General features: G+C 42.1%; 1 protein-coding gene across 3 annotated transcripts in view; it reads left to right on the top strand.

Moving 5' to 3' along the window:
* LONRF3 (LON peptidase N-terminal domain and ring finger 3) overlaps positions 1-12,974 on the top strand; it is a 49,723-nt gene extending 36,749 nt beyond the window's left edge. For all 3 annotated transcript variants that reach the window (XM_008019406.3, XM_008019408.3, XM_008019407.3), the window contains 4 exons: positions 2,006-2,164; positions 3,223-3,385; positions 4,390-4,539; positions 7,760-12,974. In XM_008019406.3, coding sequence (XP_008017597.2) covers positions 2,006-2,164; positions 3,223-3,385; positions 4,390-4,539; positions 7,760-7,915 — 628 coding nt within the window. In that variant the 3' untranslated portion in view covers positions 7,916-12,974. The remainder of the gene's footprint in view (positions 1-2,005; positions 2,165-3,222; positions 3,386-4,389; positions 4,540-7,759) is intronic.
* The last annotated feature ends 671 nt before the right edge of the window (positions 12,975-13,645 follow it).

The raw sequence follows: 13,645 nt of genomic DNA, 5'->3' as shown, positions 1-13,645 counted from the left end.
TGGAGTGCAGTGGTGTGATCTTGGCTCACTGCAACCTCTGCCTTCTGGGTTCAAGCGATTCTCCTGCCTCAGCCACCCAAGTAGCTGAGATTACAGGCATGCACCACCATGCCCAGCTAATTTTTGTATTTTTTAATGGAGACAGAGCTTCACCATGTTGGACAGGCTGGTCTTGAACTACTGACCTCAAATGATCCTCCCACTTGGATTTCCCAAAGTGCTAGGATTACAGGCGTGAGCCACCATGCCTGGCCACCTCATGAACTTCTTATGAAAATCAAATGACCTTGTGCATAGTAAGCACTTAATTAATGGTAATAATACTAATACTTGTTAAGTGCTTTCTCTGCCGTGCACAGGTAATGTGAGAGGTGAAGGGGAGGGTCACAGGCATCAGTGAGGCTCTCAGCCCTCCGCCTAGCTGTGAGAACAGCTCCCTTCGCAGAAAAAGCAGGAGGCAATCACTAATTTCTGCCTGTCTTGCTTCTGCCCTCCCCTCCCCCGATCCGCAGTAGAATCCTAACAGCATTCCAGAGGCAAGGTTCCTGACAGCAAAAATGGTTCTGGTTTCATGCCCACTGTGTAGAGAACATTCGTAAACTCTGCCAGTGACTTGATTGAATGCATTCCTCACTTTGAATAATGTTTTTCTCAGAAACTAGACATTTTTTTCTCACTAATTTACATTGGAACTACTCAGGGGATCTTTATCTTTATTTCTGATCTGTAAATTAGCATTGAGCCTCTTGAGCCCTCATCTCAAATCTCATTTAAGGTCTTATTAACAAATACTGAGATGTATTAGGACTTTCTATGTAAATGAATCCTAAACTTGATCCTTTTGAGATTTGGGCAGTTGGTCTTGTATTTCTTGATAGGTTTAGGTTCAGATGTTCCTGTGTTGAATTTACTAGACAAATAAGAAGACAAGGATCCCAGGGGAGCTGGCTCTGTTTTGGTTCCCCAACAGGTTGTGTGTGTGACTCTCTGGGAGTACTTATTGAAAGGCAAGGCCGGGCATGGTGGCTCATGCCTGTAATCGTAGTACTTTGGGAGGCAGAGGCGGGTGGATTGCTTGAGGTCAGGAGTTCAATACCAGCCTGGCCAACATGGTGAAACCCCGTCTCTAATAAAATTACAAAAATTAGCCAGGCGTGGTGCCATGCACCTGTAATCCCAGCTACTCAGGAGGCTGAGGCAAGAGAATTGCTGGAACCCAGGAGGCAGAGGTTACTGTGAGCCAAGATTGCACCATTGCACTCCAGCCTGGGTGACAGAGTAAGATTACGCTTAAAAAAAAAAAAAAGGAAAAGAAGAAAGAGAAAGGCAGACCCTTGGGTTCCAATTCCAGAGCTAATGCATCAGTATCTCTGGTAATATGGTGTCCAAGTCATCTTGATTTAAGAGCCCCTGGTGATTCTGATGCAAAGAAGCATTTGAGCATCACTGGGCTGGATTACTCTTGCCTATCTCTTAGTCCTTCCTCCTTTCAACTGTGCCTACTTTGCAGATTCTTTGGGGTCCTTGCAAATTTGAGATGCCCTAGGGACCTTACATAGAATTTCCCACCACCCTTCTGGAGAGCTGAGTCCACTTCTATCATCAGCAGCCTTCCCCATGCAGCCTGAAAAACACCTGAAGAGATTGTTTTGAGTAGAGAGCGTGAAAGAAAGACAAAATATGAGTTATAGCTGTCACCCACAATATTAAGGTGCTAGAGAACTTTTTCAGCCAAATTAAAATGTGTAGAATGCCAATTTTAATTTCTTAGACCTTAGGCTAACCTCTGCATCGGATAATGGAACTCAGCCCACACTATCAATTGCATTTCAATATTTTTCTATTAGCCATCAAAACTTGATGTATCTTTGGCAAGTGACACCATCAAAAAACAAACTGGTGTCTCTTTGCCTTCCCCCAGGGGTATCACATGCTAACATTTGACCAACATTTTTGTGTTCTGTCCGATTGCTTTGAGATCCCTGTCATTTGCTCTCTCTGACAGCCTTAATAAGAATGTGCCTATTTTCGTGTGTACTATGGCCTATCCCACCGTTCCTTGTCCCCTGCACATCTTTGAGCCTTGTTACCGCCTGATGATTCGTAGATGCATTGAGACAGGCACGAGACAGTTTGGCATGTGCCTTGGAGATCCTGTCAAAGGGTAAGTAAGGAGCCATGTGAGCAAAAAGAGGTTGTGTAATGAGGGATTTCTCTTTTACTTTGGGTACTCCCAGGAGATGGGGAGGCCTAGCTCATGAGGTTAGCCAACTGAAGAATATAAGCATTTGTAAGGATCATGGTCCCTTTGGTGGTTAGTTTACCATGTGAGAGGCTGTCTATTTAAAGAACTCTAGAATTAATATTTGGTTAAACAAGTGGTATATGTTATAAAACTTGTAAGAATGTGGGCCTTGGAGTCAAACTGCCTGTGTTCATTATCTAGTTGCAACCTTGGAGCAAGTTTGAGTTTGAGCAAGCTATTTAACCTCTCTGTATCCCAGTTTCCTTATCTGTAAAGTGGGTACAATAATAGTACCTACCTCGTTGGGTTTGCTGGGAAGATTGGTGAGTTGATAATGTACATAAAATGCTGAGCACAGTTCCTGGCTTCCTTAGTCCATTTTGTGCTACTGTAACAGAATGCCACAGACTAATAATTTATGAACAATCGAAATTTATTTCTCATGGTTCTGGAGGCTGGGAAGTCCAAGATCAGTGTGCTGGCATCTGGCAAGGGCCTTCTTCCTTTATCATAACATAGTGGAAGGGCATAGCAGAAGGGCAACAGAGAGAGAGAAAGAAGGGGGTCAAACTTGCCCTTTTGTATTAATAACAACCCTACTCTACTTTCACCATATCAGCATTAATGCACTCATGAGGGTGGAGGCCTAATCACCTCTTAAATGTCCCACCTCTTAATAATGCTACAATAGCAATTAAATTTCAAAATGGGTTGTAGAGACAAACATTCAAACCATAGCACTGGCACGGCACATAGTATGTGCTCAATAAATGGTAGCAGTTACACAAACACATTATGATTTCCTTTTCTTCACACAGGCACTGCCTGTTGTGTACTTGAAACTATAACCCGGGGACAGGAAAATAGGCAGAAGTCCCTTGAGCCACAGCATGGGGTTACAGAAATGGCTGGGTGCCAGGCCAGGGAAACAGAACTCATCAAGGATCTATTCTCTCGACTCCATTCTCAATAAACAGGTTTGCAGAATATGGCTGCATCCTAGAGATCAGAAATGTTCAATTCTTTGCCGATGGCCGCTCAGTGGTTGACAGCATAGGAAAGAGGCGCTTCAGGGTGCTCCATCAGAGCCAGCGGGATGGCTACAACACAGCCGACATTGAATACATTGAAGACCAAAAGGTGAGGGTGGCCAGTGCCAAGAATCCCAAAGCCAGGCTATCCTCGTAACTTGGTACACAAAGATAGTTGCAAAAGGATTTCTCAGAACCCTTGAGGGCCTTGGGATTTCACACCAAATTGCTGCAGCAGCATTGAATGCTGCTGGATTGCTATCCAATTGCAGTACGGCAGTGAGGGCACCTATTGTCCTGGTTCTGCTTAGCTACTGAGTTGCATTCATGCGTAAGAAATGCTATCCTAGATCAACCCTGGGGCTCATTCAGCTTGGGAGTTAAGTCTTTGTCAAAGATACCAAGGAATAGATCTGGGGTGGGTCTATATGTATATATTTTATCCATCAATTTATGTATATTTTAAACTTTTTTCTTTTGAGACAATTATAGATCCACACATGCATTTGTATTTTAAAGTACGTAACCTGGCTAAGAGCCCTTCCCAATAATCCATCATCCCATAAGGCAGAAAGATGACACATCTAGTTAATCCTTGGTTTTCTGAGCTAATGGGTGCAAGAAGAGGTAAATAATCCTGTGTTCATTTATATTTACATTTGTTACATGGTAGATTAATAAATATCTGATGACTAAGTAAATGTGTTTGACCAAGATAGTTACATGCTAAGACTGACATACTCCTGTGTGTTTTCCAGCTAGCAATGGGAAAACAGATGTAAAAATGAAAAGGGCAAAGGCATGGACCAGCATAACCTGATTTAACCACATGCCTCCACTCAGGCTGGTTTGAATCTCTGGTTTTCTGCATGTTTTGCTGTTTCAGCTAATCTACCAGCTGAGCCCTTCTCCTTCCTCCATGCTCAGCAGTATCTACACACTGTCCAGCACTTCACTAAGGGGAATTTCACATCAAGTACAGGAGAAAGCTGGATGGGTGAGCCTTCCCATAAGAAGGCAGAATGGATGCTCAAAGCAAGTCAGGTGTCAAAAGTGACTCCGGGAATGATGGAGAGGGTATAGAATGTTTCACTTCCACTTTGATACTTTCAGGTTCAGGGAGAGGATTGTGCTGAGCTCATGGGATTACATAACTGTGTCTATCAGCAAGCGTCATTGTGGTTTCATTCACTCAAATCATCCCTAAAGAATCGGATACTCAATCACTTTGGTCCCATGCCGGAGAAAGACGCTGATCCTCAGGTATAGAAAAATGTCTACTTGAAACGGGTTGCCCCACTAGAAGAGAGTGCCTAGTGTTTGTGATTAGATGGGTATGTGGTTGCCATTCAGCACATTGAATGCAGAGAGGAAATTTGGTGGTGTTTGGCTGCATAGTGTCATGAGTAAGACCAAAAAGATCCCAAGTTAGAATTGGGGGTAACTAAAGTAAAGCAGTAGGAACTTGGATTCAAGGAAGGTTTTGAGAACTAAGTAGGATAAGAGAATGGGAACATAGATATCACCACCAACAGAAGAACCTTCCATGGGAGTCCAGATTCACACCATGGTAATGTTAGGGTGACAAGATACGTGCAAAGGCCAGGACTAAAGAGAAGGGTATCCTGGGAGCTGAGACCAAAAGCTGCTGCTTTCAGGTAACTTCATAACCCTCTCCTTCATTGCTTTGGGAACTAGGGGATAGGGCCAGCTACCCTTATAGGATTACAACTGCAAGACCATAAAAACTTTTCATGCCTCGGTCTATCTATGCTTTGCCCTGCAAGTCTAGACCCTTGCTATTGTCCTCACCGGGGCTGAACAGCTCCTGAGAAAACTGACCCCATCATTAAATACTGTTGGTTGAGTTATACTAGAAAGTAGTTTGTTAGGTTCTACTGATCAGTGTTCTTCCTGGGGGATAGGCCTATTTGCAAGATCAAACTGCAGATCAGAAGCTCTCTAGGAGAATGGAGATGGTTTTCACTAAGCTTTGCTTGCCTGGTATAAATCAGGGAGTACTTTCTTTCTAGGATAAGGCTGGAGATATCCTAACCACATACTTCCTCATCACCATCTTTTTCTATGCTCCGAGCTGGCTCTCCTACATCAACACTCACAGAACTTCCTTGATTCTTTACTTATGCTCATCCTCAACTCTGTCACAAAAGAAATATCTAAATATGTATATTCTGACCAAAAGTCTGGTCCTTCTTACCTTTCTAGCAGTATAACGTTGGGAAGATCCCTTTCCCTTTCTCAACTTTTGTCCCATCTCTGACATGAGGAGGGGTCTAAAACCGCCTCTTCCTCTTGCATTCTGAGGTTCTAAGACACCAGTCTGTTCCCTAACGAGCTGAAACGTCTTGCTTTCCTCAGACCACAAAAGTGGCTCCTTCCCCACCCATGCAAAGGCATCATGAGTCTTCAAGGGAGAAAGGCCAGTTAGTGCTTCCTGTGACCCAGCTCCTGGCTCTGGGCCACGGTGAGTCAGGACTGCAGCATATACTTCTGAGCAAACTCACGATCAAGCTTAATGTTCCCCTTCACCTTCCGGGAAGCGTTCTCCCTTAGGCAAAAGATATAGATCAGCAATGGTAACGGGAAAACACAGATGCTACAGTGTGATTCATAAAGGCTAATGACAGAGAAAGTTGAAATCTTGGCTTTCACTTCCTTTTTTCTTAGTTCCGTTATTATGTTGCTTTGGCAGCAGCAGCACCAGCAAAAAAGAAAAACCCAAACCCATCCCAGTTTGTTCCAGTCAATGCTGCAGCCCCAGTGGTCCCACAAATAAGAATGTTCTGTCAGGAGGATGTTTCTTAGAAACTGCCACAAGTGTTAATACCAGCTTAAATATCTTTGTTGGTGATCCTTGGAAAAAAAGTTCAGAACATCAGTCTAATATTCAGAACTGATAATAGGAAGGAGAGCATGTTGCCAGCTTCAGGGAGGGACAAAAAAGAATGCAAATGAAGCTAGAGGCACAAAGAAGCAAAGAAGGCAGTGAGATGTGGTGACGATCAGAGGAACCAATTTGGAGCCAAATAATTTCAGGTGTAGGCACTTTTACCAGAATGGTTCTCTGTAGTCCTAAAACCAAACTTGTGAAAGTTGTGGGCAGAAAGCTCGTTTTAGGCTTAGAAGGAAATAAGTTCCCAATGTCTAAAATATGTGCCAGGGAAGCTGCTTACAAACAGAATTTTGGGGAAGGATTTATGTGGAATAGGAGAGCTCTTTATTTTAAAAGGAAATCTAAGGGCAGAATATATATATATATATATATATATATATTTTTTTTTTTTTTTTTTTTTTTTTTTTTTGAGACCGAGTCTCACTCTGTCACCCAGGCTGGAGTGCAGTGGCACATCTCGGCTCACTGCAAGCTCCACCTCGCAAGTTCATGCCATTCTCCTGCTTCAGCCTCCTGAGTAGCTGGGACTACAGGCACCCGCCACCACGCCCAGCTAATTTTTTGTATTTTTAGTAGAGACGGGGTTTAATCATGTTAGCCAGGATGGTCTCGATCTCCTGACCTCGTGATCCACCCACCGGCCTCCCAAAGTGCTGGGATTACAGGCATGAGCCACCGTTCCCAGCCCCGGGGCAGAATATATTTCTAATGTGAATGTTTTCTAATTGGAATTTTTGCAAAGTGATTCTTTGGTACTGTAAATCATAGCCTTTGGTTTTCAGGGGAGAAGAGAGCTGTGACCCTGTATAGTGACATGGTATATCTGGACTATTGCCTTCAGCCACATCAAAGAAATGAGGGGACTTAAAAGACATGCAAAGGTCAAGGGGTCATGGGAATTGAAGGCCTGAATGTTAAATGCATCAGTCCAAAGGACCTCAACAGAATATTAGAAATGGAAGAGACTACATAGTAGATACTAGCTTGTAAAATCACATTGGCTAGGAAGCATGGTGTATCTGTTAGGATATTGGTTGGTTTGCTTTAACAAGAACCAAAAATGACCGGAGCTTAAACAAGATGGAGGGGCTAAGTCCTGGACAGTTAGCGCAGCTCTATTCCACGAGAGCATTCAGGGACCCAGGCTCCTTCATCACAAAACTCTACCATCCTTAGAATGTTGCCCTCATCCTCTTGATTGAGGAAGGCTGATCCTCACCACATCCATGTTCTAGCTAGGGGAAAGGGAGAGAAAGAGGAAGGCAGAGGGCATATGCTGCTTTTCCAGAGCATGGCCAAGAGGTTACACATATCACTTCCCTTTACATCTCATTAGCCAGAACTTTGTCTCATGGCCTCACCTAGCTGCAAGGGAAGCTCAGAAATGCAGTCTTTTTTCTGGGTGGCTATATGCTCTGCTAAAATAAGGGGGGAAATAGATATAGGGACAATTAGCAATCTGCCACATGGAGTTGTTCTACCTGGGACTTGACCTTGAGCATTTGCAACTCTGCAGACTGATGTTCTTGGATGGGAATAGAATGACCCCATTGTATTTCTCTGTTGCAGATGAACCCGAATGGCCCAGCCTGGTGCTGGTGGATGTTAGCGGTTCTTCCCTTGGAAAGCCGAGCTCAGCTCCCCTTCCTAGCAATGAGGTCCTTAAAGGACAGACTGAATGGTATTCGACGAGTCCTGGCCTTCATATCCCGAAACCAAAACTAGTGAGTGGATTGCTGAAGAGGAGCTCCCACCTTCCCCACTGCCGTTGGGAGGAGTCTTGTAAATATATCTAATTGCAATAATATCTTAAGGGAGTGTCAAACAGAGGCGTCAGCCTGCTGTTGATCACAGAGAGAAATTGAGTAGAAAGACCAAAAGAATGTGACCTATTTGAAACTTTCTGTCTTAAGATGCTTCTTGACATGCTGCGTAACTACATAAACAGCAGAGGTGTTTAAGAGCCCAGAAAAACATAATTTGATTTTAACATTAAAATTTCCAAAAGTTTAAAGTGGTTTTGCTTTAATATTCTTTCTTTCATAGATCAATGACTGTGTGGTTGAAATGTGAAAACAAAGATACTAATAATGTTGCTGTATAATTTCACTGACTTGAGGTCTCATTCCAAATGGTTCAGGTTTTATAGAGCATTGTGTAAAATAATGTTCATACTTCTTTCTGTTTTAATAATTTATTTTTTGCACTACTGTATCCTTTTTTCTACATGTATGTTTGTAACTATGTAAGCGTATATTGCTCAAAAGTTTGTTGCTTTATTTATTGATGTGGTTTACCGTGTACCTAGGGGGAAATAACAATACTAGAAGTGTGCAGTTTTTGCTTTAATCTGTTTTTTACTATGGTGACACTAGTTCTTAGACCATTTCTGTATCTATCCAAGTGAATGCTTAAAAGAAGTTCAGAATGATGCTAAGATAATCTGTCTTCAGAGTCCGCTTTTTTGTTTTCAGTTTGAACTAAACAATATAAAATACTTAAGGGATTTGGCCTAGATTATGGTGTAAGCCAAGGTAAAGTAAAATAATTCATTTTCTGTGTGTAATACAGAACAAAGCTGAAAGAATTATTTTTATTATAGGCATTTATTTCAGCAATCTAATTGTACATGTATCTAATTTTTCCCTAGTGCAGTTAGGAATGGGATTTTAGGCAGGATCATAATTAACTCTTCAGAGGAAATGGCGTTCAGTTTAGCACATCGCAGTCATGCCCAGCTAGCCTCCACATCCCATCTCTCCTCAGGGTTCTGAGGATCAAGACCTGGGCAGAAACACTTGATGAAGGACTTTTTCCTATTAAAAGTGTAAACAAGCCAAATAGAGTAGAACCCTATAAACATCTTTTTAAAGGAACCAGACGGCCGGGCCCAGTGGCTCATGTCTGTAATCCCAGCACTTTGGGAGGCTGAGGCAGGTGGATCACTTGAGGTCAGGAGTTCGAGACCAGCCTGACTAACATGGTGAAACCCTGTCTCTACTGAAAATACAAAATTAGCTAGGCGTGGTGGTGCATGCCTGTAATCCCAGCTACTTGGGAGCCTGAGGCAGGAGAACCACATGAACCCGGGAGATGGAAGTTGCAGTGAGCCAAGATTGCACCATTGCACTCCAGCCTGGGCAATGAGCAAACCTGCGTCTCGAAAAAAAAAAAAGAGCCAGATAATCTATTATTTTATCTAAGTACTGCCTTTGCTTCTAGTTGCATGGGTGAAATATTTCAATGTAGGGGAAGAATACAGGGTGAGAAGTAAGAGTAAGCCCTGATTTAGCTTGCTTAGTGCTAGTTTGAGTCCTTCAGTGGCAGGACAGCCTGTAAAGTACCACGAGTATGGGAGTGTTATAATGGCAGAGTGAAAAGATTAGAGCAGGGAGGAAGTGAATTGTGCCATTAGTACTTTCATGCAAATTATACCATGTGATTTTGGATAGCGAATGATTTTTGCATCATTCACTCACAGCTCATTGCTCTGTTAAGGTGAGAAGGGTAATTCTTACTTCTCCCATCACCACCTGTAGCTAGAAACAGGAAAGGGAGAATGAGATGATCCAGACAACATAAAAAAGATACATGTAAGCAGAAACCAGATGGTCTTTGCAGCACTCACTTAATGGACATTGTCGCCAGAGCATTGTGTTGATCAGATTTGATGTTTGCAGCTAGTCTGGGCAGGTGAAGAGCAGAAATAGATGGAAGTATAGGCATGATTTCTGCCCAAGCAAACTGCAAGGCTCAGGGAGCAGAAAAGACTCCCCCTCCCCCCTGGTTCTCAGACCATCTGGTCATAACACAATCCTAATAGTTTCTTATTATCTAGTGTAAATGCAACAAAGAAAAAGGCCCTAAACTTCTCTACTTATTAGATATATTACTTTTGGCAATTGATTTAACTTTTGCCAAGCCCCAGTTTTCTAATCTATGAAATGATAGTGATAAGTTCTGCATATACGGTTGTTACAAAAATTAAATGAGATAACGTGTAAATCAATTAGCACAGTGTCTCACACCTAGAATGCATTCAAGAAATAATAGCTACTATTAGATTAGTCATAGTTATAGAATATCATCAAGGGGGCCTACATTTGTATAAAACACTGCCTTTACACACAATATCCACTTAAAACCCCTTTAAACTTACTTGGGGGAATACATACCACTGATTTTTGGACCCATAATTTGATGATTTACAGATAATTCTTTTGGGAATTAAATCTGTGTGAAAGTGAAATGACTGGAGAACAAATGAGGGTCAGAGATAGGGATCAATCGTATACCGGAAATTTTTTTCCCGCTTCAATAAGGGCTAAAAGGTAGTGCCGTTTGTAGGTCTGGGATTTCTTTTGTGTGTGTGTGTGTGAGAGAGAGAGAGAGTCCAAGTCTCACTCTGTCACCCAGGCTGGAGTGCAGTGGCTCGATTTCAGCTCACTGCAACCTCTGCCTCCCAGGTTCAAGTGATTCCCCTGCCTCAGCCCCCCAAGTAGCTTGGATTATAGGCACGCACCACCATGCCTGGCTAATTTTTGTAGTTTTAGTAGAGATGGGGTTTCACCATGTTGGCCAGGCTAGTCTCAAACTCCTGACCTCCAGTGATCCACCTGCCTGGGCCTCCCAAAGTGCTGGGACTACAGGTGTGGGTGTGAGCCACCGCACCCAGTGTAGGATTTCTGATAGAATAGAAGCCTTAAGTTCTAGCTCAATTAGAATAACCAACTTACCATTCCCTGTTCTCCAAAATATATTGAGAACCTTACCCATCCCAGATGATTAGAGTTTACAATCTGTGACTTCTGTGCTTAGTTGTAGTATTTCTTTATGTTGCCCAAAGTAACAGATTCAACAAAAATGTGCTGAGATCCCCATGTACCGGGTACTGAGCCAAGTGATCTCACGTACCTGAGCTCATTAAATCATTTATTTCTCTCATCAACCCTGTGAGAGCAGTTACATCCCTATATTATGAATGACAAAACTGAGCCTCCACTATGTTGAATGCTTTGTCTAGTTGCAAGGCAGGATGCAAGGCTAAGCTTTGGCTTTCTTTGGGATGTACCTTAACGAGGTAATCAATTGGTCTTGACCATTTTTACACTGGGAAATTGGTTTTGCTGCACAGCTTGGGAATGAAGGATATCTAGAAGAAAGACATAAAGCTAAATCTAGGCCAGAAAAATAAGACTTCCCCCACGGTAGATAGTGCCACTTATTTGGTTAGTTTTTTTGTCTGTCATGACTGACCCAGTCTTTTGCCTAGTAGGTTATTTTTTGTATGTATGTATATATGTCTTTGTGTGTGTGTGTGTGTGTGTGTATACACCCACACAAGGTAGCAAGCGGACATCATGCCTTTCTGCTTTGTACTGTACTACTGCTGCTAGCAAATAACCAGCAAAATGTGGAAAATAAAAAACCAATTTTCTGTAGACAACTTGGAGAAAAGAGTGCCTGCCCCTGACTTAGCGGGGCAGAGAATGACTATTTTTAAAGTTTGCCTTTTCTGAAGGCCAGCTGCTTCTAGCCCAGTGCTGCCTAGGCAGCAAGGGGCAAGCCGAGTCATTGCGCATGTGGCGCTTCCAGCTCTTACCTGTGGAGCTGACCTGGGCTCAGATAATCCCCTGTGACTGGCCATTGGAGCGGTGCAGCTCCTAAGGCTTGTTCACAGCATCCAGAGGTCTCTTACAGTAAACAGATTGCATACTGTTGACAGACTGCAATCTGTCTGTGTTCCCCACACCAACTCCATTTCCAAGATGGGAATTTTATTCAGGGACTCATTCCTTGAGTTCCCAATATATTGACTTTGCATCCATTACTGCTCACCAAGGCAGAACCATAACAGTGGTGTGTGACAAAGATGCAAATGGAGGGCAGCCCAAACAATGGAAAAGGGAAGATTTTCAGCCCATTCTTGAAGCTGAGAAATGAGGTTTTGATTTATGATAGAAGACAGTTCTAAAAAGCAGCTGGCAGCATGGGCTTCAATTTGTGCCCGTTCTGAGTTCAAAGAGAAGGAAGGAAAAGGAGCCACATAAAATGTACACATTCAATTCATCTTAGAATGATAGCTCCCACCTTATTATACTGTACAACTATTTAATAATCTGGATTACACACATCCAGAGGTGAAATGAAGAAATTTTCACTTACAAATGTGTATTTCCAAACATGCTAAGTTAACCTCCAGAGAGAAGTGCCTGTAATCTCTGTTCCTGGTGTCACTTTAAAGCTTTTGCTTCATGACTCTGTAGCTGTTGTTTAAAATGTTTTTGCAGCAAACGTGATTTCACAGAAGTTTACAAAGCAACACTGTAGCTAATGCATAATTTTAAAAGTCGATTAACATTTATCTATTGTTAAAGCAACACTAATAATGGAATAAAAGGAAAGTTAATAGGTCAATGTGGCACCATAGGCTTATTTTAGATAAACTAGTTCCATCATCTTATGCAGTTGTAAGTAATGCCAGGATTAAAATATCAAGCAAGCCACGTAAACAGTGGCAAATGTGTGTGTGTTTTCCATTTGTTTGGTAAGCAGCCATTTTACTCTTGCACTGTAACGAACTGAAGGGAAATATAAGATAATGCTTTTTTTCCCCCCCATATTGCTATTCAACTACCTCTATATGCTTTATTTCTTTTTAGGATTCCCTTCCTCCAAATCTGTACAAAAACGTTTCAGCTCATCTATGTTGTAATAACAATGTGATACAGACAGTTTGTGTGAAAGTTGTTTGTTCATTAAAAAAATGTTTCCTATTGCCTCACTTTGTGTCCAACAAAACTGTATTCCTACCTTAGGAAAAGAGTTATCCAAGTAGCTTCAGTATCACTTCGGTGGAAGCTGAATAGAAAGGAATGCTTCAGGAACATCTATTTTGTTCTCGTTCCCATTGGTTGTAATACCTTTGACCAGAGGATCCTTTAAGGAAATATACCTGCATTCAGACAGCAAACTCCCAGGTATGTGACAGTGAGGCAGGTGTGAACTGATTAATGCGACTGATGTGTTCTGAAAAACTGGCCATAAATTGTTTCAAAATGCACCAGAAAAGCTTGTTACATAAAGAATTATGTTGAAGCATTTTGTCAATATCTGCCCCTACTTTATATGTAAATCCAAGCATTCACATACTGGGTTTGAACACACTACCTACTATTTTCTTTGGCATCATAAAGTGTTCAAGAAAACAAATAACATGTTTTTACTTTAAACAAGCAGTTTATTAACAATAGGCTAAAGCTAAGGCCCAAAACAGAACCTTTTAACCGGAAAATTGGTAACATTTGTGACAATGAGTGATACTGACCAAGCTGACCCCAGCAGAAGAGCTTCAGCAACATCCCATCTTCTCTACAGTACTAATTTTAGTCTTATGCCATTGATAACTTTTAAATGAGTTCTTACCATTGAGGGAAGAAGGACACAAGAATGGGA

The sequence above is a fragment of the Chlorocebus sabaeus genome, chromosome X (assembly GCF_047675955.1).
Source record: "Chlorocebus sabaeus isolate Y175 chromosome X, mChlSab1.0.hap1, whole genome shotgun sequence".
Taxonomy (NCBI): Eukaryota; Metazoa; Chordata; class Mammalia; order Primates; family Cercopithecidae; genus Chlorocebus; species Chlorocebus sabaeus.
This window is presented reverse-complemented; position numbering and strand designations above follow the sequence as displayed.